This window comes from Perkinsus marinus (genome assembly GCF_000006405.1).
Source record: "Perkinsus marinus ATCC 50983 genomic scaffold scf_1104296931384, whole genome shotgun sequence".
In the NCBI taxonomy this organism is placed as follows: domain Eukaryota; phylum Perkinsozoa; order Perkinsida; family Perkinsidae; genus Perkinsus; species Perkinsus marinus.
Window position 1 is genome coordinate 390,336 of NW_003215766.1, and position 10,827 is coordinate 401,162.

Below are 10,827 nucleotides of genomic sequence, written 5' to 3' on the forward strand. Positions count from 1 at the left end.
GTGTTGGACTGTAGTTTTGTAAAGCCATTATGGCGGCATACGTCAATAGGCTACGGAATAGTATCAGGGCCTTCCTCAAGCACCATTATGGCCATCTACACTACAAGCTAGGTCAATTTATGAGGACCCTCGCGGAACTCAAAGAGGACAACCCCGGAATGCTGGCTATTATAATGACGATTCTCACGGTACTGAGCTGCGTATTTTTTCGCAGTGTGGGAAAATATGCAGTATGATAAATCTGAGAAAATTTTCGAAAATTCTCATTGATTCCCGTAAAGTCTTATCCGGATCCATATGTGAACTCCTATAGTTAGTGAGGAAACTCCTAAGATCAGCTGAGGAAAGCTGACATATATATTCCTCCAACGCTGCACTTTCGTATCGGACGTATTCAATGGTTGTGTGCGAGTTTTTGCCAGGGCTGTTGGGTTCAGGTACTTGTTATAAATTTCCTATTTATCGCGTGGTTGGTGAGTAAATTTATTCCTCTCTGGCTTACTCTACTGCTACAGCTCGTTGCCCTATGGGGCATCGTCAAGTACTCCTACTACTGTCTCGATGACCCCACATGGATATCTGCCAGGTTTGTGGCATTAACTGCGGTTTTCCCAGGCGGTAACTTCTTGTGGAGGCGGAGGATCGAGGGTCTATATTGTAGTATTTGCGTCGCTCCGCTAGACAATATGGCAGCTTATTTTAGGTGAACAATTTGCTGATCAGTGTACCTCCTACTTTGATGACCTTCGGGCCTTCCTGGACAACCGGTAGCAGCTGGGTGGCGCCTTTCAGCCTGAATATCATGAAGTTAGTTCTGTGATTATGCAGCTTGGGACAACATTCGATAAACGCTCTGACTAGAATTACTATCAATCACGATCGTCCTCACTCTAGGTGTTCTCGACCGGAGCAAGCTCAAGGCCCCCAAGCCGCAGTCTTCATGGTCGAGGGTCTGCTGCGGAATTATGACGACCAGAGCAAGATCCTAGGGGTAGTAACTTTCCGACGACGAGCTCGGTGGGTCGAGCGCGCTGTGTAGGTGGTCCTTACAGAAAACCAGCGAGAGCTACGGGACTCACTCGAGGAGCTGCATCACTGGATGAAGGCGACTAAGCTCGACTTGGGCGGGCTGAAAAAGATGTCCTTCCGAGAGTAGTGATAACAAGGGGGCACTGCCGTTGTTACCGTAACCTACGCTTGACGCACTGCAAAGATTCGATGGTTATGTTCATATGAATTTACGCAATAGTGAAAGCCTTCCAACGGTTTTGATAGACTTTATAACAAATCGTTGATTTGGGCTGCATAGACTGCAATGGTGAAGCACATATGTTCATGACAATATGAAAATCCTGAGGAAATTTGGGAGAAAATTGTCATTGATTCCTGTACATTCCTACACGGATTCGTATATTTACTCTCAAGGTCAGCTGCGAAAAAGGAATAAATTTTTCAACACTGATAGACTGGATGAAAGTGTTGCCTGAAATTGTTGGTATCAGTTACATGTGCCGTGGAGAGTTTTCCCACCATTGGGTGCAGTTCGATAAATCCAAGCACAAGCTGGAAGTCCCAATGAAGGCCCTTCTGGAATGCGACAAGTAAGTTAACAGCGGAGCGATGCATTTTTATATATCTCATGGTCCCTTTAGGTTACTCGGGGAGGACGAGTCGAACGGTCTGGTTCAGAATTTCCGCAACTTTTGTCGCCCTCAAATCCTCGGCAGTCTGCATCATTTGAAGAGCGAGCTCATCAACAGGTTAGCCGCCTGGTCCTTCTCACGTCCATCAACCCTTAGGTACGGCGCAAGAGCTTTCACTGTCGACCGCTTGGATGGAGTCTACGTGCCGTCTTATCGTCAACAGAGTCTTCCTGCTGACAACCCGGAGTCTGGAGGGTCCCTATTGGAGACTAAGGTAGGGGACTGAGAATGCCCGTGAACTGACAGACCTCGACAGGTCATCGTTTGGTGCAATCCTAATGCTGCTTACTACGAGTGTGCGGTATACCAGTCGGAATGGCTCGAATTTTACCTTGGCCTTGGCTACGGTATCATCCTATGGAACTATAGGGGTTTTGGTGACTCCAAAGGTACTCTGCCACGCTCGGCTATCGGCAATGTTGGAACATATGTTCGCCTTCCTCAGCTCGCGAGCTTACTCACAAACTATGGAAAGTTGCACATGACTTCGAGTAGAAGTCTACAGAAACTAATTTCCTTTTTGTGAGAATTCCCCGAAAGTCATCATAATTTCCATATTGTCACCAACACATGTAGTTCAGCATGTGCGTATTTTCCCATACTAATTGTCTGTAGCCTTGGTGATATCAATCTAAGCTCTACTTTGTTCCCGACCGCATGGGCTGATGGTCCTGTGTAGGTTTCTGCACGCCTGGGTGTCTGTACACCGACAGTGAGGCTATCATGCAGTGGGTGGCGGCTCAAGGGGCTAAGAGAGGCCATGACTTTGTCCAGAGGGTTGGGGTAAAACTTCCGGGTGTTGGGATCGAACCTGTGCGGGTGGTTCAGCCCGTGTTTAGGTCCATGGGAGGTCTGTTGGAGGAGTAACGGCATGTCATCTGGGCAAAGTTTACGACCGTCCACGACCCGGCCTGAGACTGGACTTCGTCGTGGCCGACAGGACCTTTCGAACCCTCGAGGCTACCGCTCGGTAATTACTATTATCATCATCATCTGATCAACCTCGGTGAGTTAGGTCAACGGTGGGCCACTGGGCCGCATTAGCGTTGCGTCTCACCGGGATTGCTGCTGATAACGTTGGCACCTTCCTCTCGATCCGCAACACTCCGAAGATCCTCATGTGTGACCCCCAAGACACCATTATTCCCGAGGATGCCAATCTACGGACAGGCGCTGCGGCTAGGTTGGTGGTAGTCTACACCATTAGCATATTGAGAGGTCTTTCTATCAGCAGACTCGTCGCTGACCTCCCTCCAGAGCTTCGTCTCTCATCGATCTCTCGGCACACCCTGTATGAGGTAGTTCCTTGACTGCTGCTCCTCGCCTTTGCCTCTACCCTTCCTTCAAGGCATCATTGGCCCTAGCCTATCTCCCACGCTTCCTGTCCCTCATCGGCGTCATTGCAGACGGCGGGGATGGCGATAGCAGTAGTATCGAGGAGCTCCTCTTCATCCTCGGCTTATCAAGGGATGCCCAGGCCAGCAGCCTGGTAGGCTTGGAAGTAGTGCAGTCACACCACTGCCATGTCGATGGTCCCCGATACGATCAGGGCCCCCATTCTCGGTCGGACAGCACATCCTCAGAAGCTCCGGCCTCCCATCCGCGGGTCGAGGTCCGTGCGAACGGTCGGTATATAGAGCTCCAGGAGCTCGGGGCGAGCGCTACTAGCAGCGATGGGTGACCAATATTGTCTTGGTATATGATGAGGTCCATCCTACCTGTAGGTCACCCGCAAGCGTCCGTTCCCACGGAGGGCCGGCGATGGACGCTCCTGGCTCTCCTCAGCTGGTCGAGCATGGCCGATCTATCGGTAGGGCTCAGTGGCTGCCTATCATACCACTCCCTCGGCTAATCGCAACCTCCGACGATCTGTTGTGATTCAGAGATGTCCAGTGTCGAGCCTGTCGACACCCCAGCCCTCGATACCTACTCAATAGAAGAGCTCATCACCAGCATTGCGCCCTATCTGGCTGACCTCAAGCGCTTGTTCGATCTCGTAGCCTCCTCGTTCACACACCTCCTCGGTGGCCACGCCCTCGCCTTGCAGATACAGACCAAACTCGAGGCCGGAGGGCAGCCCCTAGCGGACGTCGGTACCAAGGACCTCCCCGACTACCGAGGCGTCTCAGTAGAGCACTGGCCGCTAACTGAGTGGATCGACAAGATGCAGGTATTGCCATCGCGGCTGACCATCACCATCGCCAGTGTGGTTCTAGGTGTGGGGTAGTGTGGTACCCATTGAGGAGGATGCGTTCACCTCAAGATTCAGAGCTTGCCCTCATTACCCCCGTGTGGCCCAAGAATACGCTAAGGAGACATCGCGGATTAGCCAAGCCTTGTACGGCGACACTGGAGTTGACGCGGTACAGTTGATCGATTACCATGGAGGAATCGGATGGTGATTATGACAGATGAGCATCGACCCCTTCGCCCTCCTGCGGTGGCATAGGCTGCAGTCGAACTTGTCCGTATCCACATTTGCCGACCACTTCTCGTACACACTGTCGAAGATGCGGTCAGCAGTGGAAGCAGCTCAGAGTGCTTCGGGTAGGCCTTTCCTATGAACCAGTTATTGCATCCTTCCTCAGGCCGCACCCCAGCCCCAGTGATGGCGGCTCTGTGGGCAGCGGTGTCCATTGACAACTTCCTGCGGGAGTTGAGGCACGGCTTTGATCGTGAGAAGTGCTCTAACGTGACGGATGCTGTGACCAGGTAAGTGATCGCTGCCCGATTTTATGTTCACTGGTTTCGTTGTCAGTCCTTCCGCTACTTCTTACACCATGTGTTCCTGCGTCTGCTCGGACCCTGAGGTTGTCTTGTCTCCGGACCACCACAGCCTAGCAGTCTATGATTTCCCTATGAAGACGGGCGATTGCTGGTGTGTACATGTCCACTGTGGACACAATGAGGCATTATCCAAAGTTGAAGAGAGGGAGCTCAGGATGCACATAAGATACGCCTTATCGATCACCGCCGCGGACGATGAGCACCAGGCCGGGTCGGCTCTGGCGGAGTAGTTCCTCCCATTTCCTGTCGTGAGCAGTTAATTGCTGTTACATTCACTGTTCGCGCTGGTTTCGTGTTGTTGGAGGGATGTGACCTTGTCGTGTCAGTGCCGTGCATTGTTATGCTAGGGAGTACCTCTGTGTCGGCATTTGGTCGAGAGCGACAGAACAGGGCTCAGTCGGTGCTGGCAGACCTGGTAGATGCTTTTATTCCTCCAACGCTAGATCTGGGCTATGCGGAACGGTCCAAAATCATTCAGTAGCTCCACGAGTGTGACAAGCGATATGATTACGAATAGGTTCGCTCGCTACCATCTCACCTTCCACAGCTTCCCCTCGGTAGACCCCTTAGCAGTGGACAGGGACATGCGAGGGTAGGCCGGCCCCTTGGTTGTGGCAGCGAAACCTTCTTCCTCATCAGTGTCATATCTAAAGTGGACACTAGAACGACGCCTGTGGGCAGCGCAGAGATGTTGGCTGAACTGTATGGAAAGGAGATGCCTAGGACAGCAGTAGCGGCTGGACTCACTGATGATGGAGATGAGGTTCGGAATTCCACTGAGCTTCGCTCCGCTAGAAAATTTCATCTTGTTGTCAGTTCATATTGCCGTCAATACTGTCATTGCTGCTGAGCTTATCTGGGGACCCCTGTGGGGTGGAGCGTTCCGTAGTGAATCGAGTTACTCAGGAGCTACAACATGAGCGTGCCGAGGTCGGTCATCCAACGACCACGCAATAGTGTATCCCCCTCTCCCTTCAGAATGCTGCTCGCTACGACCACCTCGGGCGTCTGCGAGAAGGACTAGAGGGGAAGCGCATGCTTGAAGCCATTGTGAAGGCCAGTGTTGAGACCGGTTGGGAGCTGGCCATGGCCGCCTGTGACTCCAGTTCTGATGAGGAGCATCTCGACAAGAGCATATCGACCCACTCTGGAGGGTCGACCCCTCCGCCCTTCGACCTGCCTGTCCTCGATCCGCTTTGGGCGAGGGCTGGCGTGGTGCCTGTCGTCGAGGAGGAATCCATAAAGTGTGCGGATGACCTCACTCGGGAATGTTGGTCATCCCTGCTCACTGTGGAGTCGACGGGCCATCTTCCAGAAGATCTCCTGGTTGCCAACGCCGACATCATAGCAGCCATTGTCTCTTCGGACCACGGTCGTAGGCGCCCTCTCATCGTTAGTGAACGCTTCGTAGTCGAAGAGGTCTTCACGGCATGCTATGCCCTGTGCACATCCCCTGTAGAGGAGGGCTCCATCGTTTGCCTCAATACCCTATTCTACATCTCTGAAGGGGTCGTCAGTGTCCACGCAGCGATCACTAGAGGGGATCGTGTTGCTTGTGCCCACCTATCCCCAAGGGCCCTCACATCGGCATTGGCCAGCGTCGCCAGGATCATGACCGACCTCCTGGCTCTGACTACATTGGAGTACCTTCCTCCTCGGTACGACCATCGTCGATCCTTCTTGAGCGTCCAAGCTGAGGTCAACTCCCTCGTCCAGGAGTTCGTAGGAGGGTTGGAAGCGATGGAGGAGGAGTACTCAGTCTCGGAGGTGGCGTGCAGTCTGGTGGCCATCACATGTGCTCTAAGGCGGCTAGCGAGACCTGTCAATAGGGCGGCCCTTGCCCTCAGTGGTCAGGGCCTCCTGATCACTTGCCTGTGGTACCGTCGCCGTGCGGGTTGCAAGGTCGCTGACAGGCTCTACCAGGCCTACACGGACCCGCTCCTTTCGGCTGCCCGATCTCTGGCCTGCAAGGGCACGATACTCGGTGACCATCTAAACGGCACCAAGGAGATGGTCACTGTCCTCGAGACCATCGCAGCAGACCCTGGCCATCCACTTCAAGTGATCATGACGAGAACTTTGAGCATTCACTCCTCCGTGCCCACAGGGTGGGCCGTACAAGGCTACGATGATTGTGCGAAACTCATGGGCCTTTCCAGCGAGACTAGACTTTTGCTAGAGCACCGCCTTGCCTCTCGGTCAGCTGGCAGTCACGCCGTTCGAGACCTCCTCAGTCGAGGAGGAGGCGACGAGCCGCCGTTGAACGCCATTTTCAAGGCCTTACTGATGGTGTGCATGGCATTCGACGAACATGTCCAGGAATGGCTAGGGGATCCTGGCCCTCGAGGTCCCGTCTGGGCTTCCCGATACCACGCCTGGGTGAAGCCGCATGTGATGGACGTTACTGGCGTTGACATCGACATTGACGCTCTCGGCGGTACCGGAGTGCGGCTGCCTACGCTAACCTCCCAGCAGGCCGCCGTTCTGACCCCTCTGGCCCTACAGTTCTACTCTAAAGTGTTTGATGTGATGAAAGCGCTGTATGAGGCCCAGGCTTGCATCGTGACCAAACCTCGATGCCCTCACTCTGGTGTACTCAAACACCTCTTTGCCGTGCGAGCAGAGCTCCTTCATTTCGTCCGAACCCTTGAGTGCTATCTAAAGCAGTCGGTGATCGAGCCAGAATCGCGTCGCTTCGCCTCCCTAGCAGCCGACGTGGACAGCCTAGAGGCCCTCAGCCACCTACATTTCCACGACTACCTACATGGCAGACTGGCCCGGTCCTTGTTCATGTCCCCTCGGACTGCGGTAGGCCGCCACTGCCTGATCTTAACTAGCTGTCGCTCAGGTCGTTCGTGATGCGCTGCTGGCAATGCTCCTCGTGTGCAAGAGCTATCGAGCTATTGCGGAGAAGGCCGCGCACCTTTCCCCTCCTAGTGAGGGCCTCGAGCCTATGGTTCATACAGATACCGACTCGGTCCAAGAAGGGACATGCGACTCTGTCTCGTCGTTCGACGCGTCCGTCGAGTCCTATCCCTGTAGTCGAGGGACCGCCACGACCGACCAGTGGACGGAGGATGAGAGTACTTCCGCTGTTTGTGCAACAGAACCCTTCCCCGAAATTCCTCCCAGGCGATCCGATACAACTGCTATCAGAACTCACAGACCTACGCCGGAGCTTCAAATCGAGCTGTCGTGGCCTCCTAAACGTTCTCGCAGTCGCGGCCAAAGACGACCGTTCAGTGTGCCACGACCTGGCCATGCGAATTAACTATGCCCACTACTATTCGCCACCACGCTAGTTTCACCCATGCCAGCCTCTCGTTGGTCCTTTCGAGTGCTCTTTTCGTACAGGGGTCGACCCTTTGTTTGACTTTCATGTGCCCCGACGTAACACAGACCATCATGACCACACCAAATGCGGCGCTGAAGCGGGCCTATATAGCCCTGGGCAGCAACATGGGCAAACGTGCTCAGAATATTCACCAAGCCCTCCGATGCATATCTTCCAACGATTTGGGTAAGCATGATTGTGTTCGAAGATCGAAATCTTTAGAATCGCGCGCACGCTGAAGGTTTCCTGGTGGTTTCGTCTCAGGTGTGGTATCGGACACGTCGTTCCTGTACCAGACGAAGGCCCAGTATGTCACAGACCAGCCGAATTTCCTCAATTGCGTGCTGTCTCTGGACACACCTTTACCTCCCCATGAATTGCTCGCTAGGCTCAACGCAATCGAGGCCTAAATGGGCAGGGTGGGTCCCCCGCGCTCCTTCCTAGTTTGGTAGCGTCCTGCACACGCGATGTGAACTATCTCGTCGTGGACGTCAAATGACCAGTACTCTCTGTTAAAAGGTACGAACACTCCGCTACGGCCCGCGGCCAATAGACTTGGACATACTCCTCTATGGCGATGAAGTCGTGGATGCCCCTGACTTGAAAATACCCCACGAGCGAATGCACGAGCGAGATTTCGTCCTAGCCCCATTGACGGATGTGCTATCGGCCCAGTGGAACCATCCGACCCTCGATAGGAGCTTGGGTCAATTGTGCGGCGCGTTGCGGACTATGGATCAGTGTCACAGAGTCCTCCCTGTGGGGGACGACCAACTACTAGACTGGGACGCGGGGAGGACCTTCATAATAGGTGTACTCAACGTCACTCCAGACTCCTTCTCGGATGGTGGTCTTTACACCACCGTGGAAAAGGCAGTGAAACACGCGAGGACGCTGATCGAGAGTGGTGCTGATATCGTCGACATTGGCGGGGAGTCGACCCGTCCGGGTGTCGATAGCTTGAAGGCTCTGGACGTTGGTGAGGAACAGGCGAGGGTCTTGCCCATTATCAAGGCCATTCGAAAGGATCTCGGTGACTCGGTTCTGTTGAGTGTTGATACACGCAATGCCAGTACGGCTCGGAGGGCAGTAGAGGCGGGGGCTGATATGGTCAACGACGTCTGGGGTGGCGTTTGGGATTCGGAAATGCTGGCCACCGTGGCGGAGCTTGGCGTACCGTACGTCTGCATGCATATGCGGCCACATGGGCAGGAGAAGTATCCTAATGGAGTTGTCAGGGAAGTCCATGAGGTCCTTACTACACAAGTCAAGGCTGCGATGAGGGCTGGCGTTCCCCGTTGGAACATCATTGTCGATACCGGACTCGGTTTCGGTAAGTTATCCAACCACAATTTCCAGTTATTACGGTATTACAAGGAGGCCTTGCCCACTACTCTCTCTGGAGTGCCCTGGCCCTCACTCAGTGGTCCGTCGCGAAAGAGGTTCGTTACGGACCGAAGTGATCCTCCCGAAGACATCTGGGACATGGCGGCGTTTGGTACGGGCGCTGCTGTTGTCGCGTCTATCGAGAAGGGCGCCAACATAGTCAGAGTTCATGACGTCAAGAAGATGCAGAGGGTGTGCATGGTGGCGGACAAGGTGTACAGAGTCTCCGATGAGGAGATTGAAGCTGAATAGAGGCTCGGAAGTTTTTACCCATTTTCGGCTACACATTGCGGCCCTGCGTAAATGTCTACTTTTCTTCTCCCGACTCTGGATTTTGTTATTAATGTACTCGATACGCATTAGAATCAGCCTGGAGAGTGCCGAACAAAACACGAATCATATGAACGCTGCTTTGGACAACATCTTCCTTATTGTGCCTTTCACTCGCTCGACTCACAACACGAATGCAAGGAAGAAAATCACCCACTGCCTTCAGCGACATCCTTTCTTCTACTTTCCGCTATCAACATATATCGATATCAACTCTACTACTCCCTAAGCTAACATAACCAAGTCACTAGCCGTGTACGTGAGAAACTATAACTGCCATAACGGCTTTCAAAAAATAGACCTCTCATCATTCCGCTCTCTCGACCGCCGGTGTTCCTCTCCGGACGAAACCCTGGGCCTTCACGAGAAGGACCACTACAAATGCTGCTATCAAAAGCACTCCGATCCACTTGCCCTGAGGACGAGACCGGTGTGTCAAAAAATCATCACAAGTTTGACTTTACCAAATTCTTAGTAACTGGTGCCTCGTTATATAAGTTGTCCGGTACGGACAGGAACTCTATGTGCTTCTCCGGGATACTCACAGTAGCCTCCTCCTCACTTGCCTTGGTCGGTGGACGAGGCACGAGCTCTTCATTCTGACACGCGCTCATCCACTCTGTGCGACAAAGCAATCACCAGTATTACATCATCAAATTCCCCAACTATCTCGGTCTTGCGAATCTTAGTCAACCTCGGAAAATTTTTCTGCAGGTACTCCTCTCCCTTGCTATGGATTTCACCTGTACACGTAAGCGTTGCATGGTCCACAAACAGTAGCCCAGTCGAATCGCAACGACTATGGCGACGCACTAAAGCCTTATCAAATTTCACCTTGATCCGGTTTCTCCCCATATTCCTTGTTAATTTGGTCAACAATCGTCATCCCATCAATCACCTTAGCGACAGGTGAGAAGCCCATAGAATTCAAGAACGTATTATCAGCCAGCTGAAATCGATGACGACGACGGGCGAATTTCGATCACAACATCGGAGCAATCTTATTACATTGATGAACATCTGAGTCGTCCTGGAGTTAGGTCCCGAAGAAGCGAAGGAAATCGACCCTCTCTTGTTGGACTCTACGACCGGGTCATCGTCTATGGGGGCAAACTTCCCTCGTCTGGATGGGTCAGCAGGCAATCCCCACTGCGCAACACTGAATAGAGGAGCTCACACGATCTCCAGTGTTATGAACTCGAAATACGCCGGAACGTAGGAGACCATCCCTCACTATACTCACAAGCCCTCCACAACTCTGAAGAAGCGAGCCTCATCATAGTAGCC

At 53.1% G+C, this 10,827-nt stretch overlaps 3 protein-coding genes across 3 annotated transcripts in view; 2 read left to right on the top strand and 1 right to left on the bottom strand.

Moving 5' to 3' along the window:
- Positions 1-6: 6 nt before the first annotated feature.
- Positions 7-7,697, top strand: Pmar_PMAR005220 (hypothetical protein; the record flags this gene model as incomplete). The annotated part of the gene is made up of 28 exons (XM_002786470.1): positions 7-188; positions 438-541; positions 587-657; positions 704-767; positions 895-991; positions 1,040-1,152; positions 1,503-1,601; positions 1,653-1,760; positions 1,800-1,917; positions 1,960-2,092; positions 2,383-2,486; positions 2,543-2,673; positions 2,719-2,893; positions 3,052-3,192; positions 3,253-3,380; positions 3,428-3,513; positions 3,587-3,699; positions 3,751-3,873; positions 3,920-4,066; positions 4,115-4,250; positions 4,292-4,415; positions 4,462-4,716; positions 5,008-5,082; positions 5,130-5,253; positions 5,307-5,420; positions 5,469-7,298; positions 7,339-7,512; positions 7,623-7,697. The coding sequence occupies exons 1-28, from the start codon at positions 30-32 to the stop codon at positions 7,695-7,697; spliced, it is 5,121 nt and encodes a 1,706-aa protein (XP_002786516.1). The 5' UTR covers positions 7-29.
- Positions 7,698-7,868: 171 nt separating this feature from the next.
- Positions 7,869-9,462, top strand: Pmar_PMAR005221 (dihydropteroate synthetase, putative; the record flags this gene model as incomplete). The annotated part of the gene is made up of 3 exons (XM_002786471.1): positions 7,869-8,010; positions 8,089-8,165; positions 8,344-9,462. 3 exons carry the CDS (start codon positions 7,869-7,871, stop codon positions 9,460-9,462), a joined length of 1,338 nt encoding a protein of 445 aa, XP_002786517.1.
- A 385-nt stretch (positions 9,463-9,847) lies between these two features.
- Pmar_PMAR005222 (peptidyl-prolyl cis-trans isomerase 6 precursor, putative) overlaps positions 9,848-10,827 on the bottom strand; it is a gene marked incomplete at both ends in the record, with an annotated part of 1,935 nt that continues 955 nt past the window's right edge. Inside the window, 5 exons of the mRNA XM_002786472.1 lie at positions 9,848-9,955; positions 10,005-10,139; positions 10,189-10,283; positions 10,375-10,489; positions 10,549-10,689. Of these exons, the coding sequence (XP_002786518.1) occupies positions 9,848-9,955; positions 10,005-10,139; positions 10,189-10,283; positions 10,375-10,489; positions 10,549-10,689 (594 nt within the window). The remainder of the gene's footprint in view (positions 9,956-10,004; positions 10,140-10,188; positions 10,284-10,374; positions 10,490-10,548; positions 10,690-10,827) is intronic.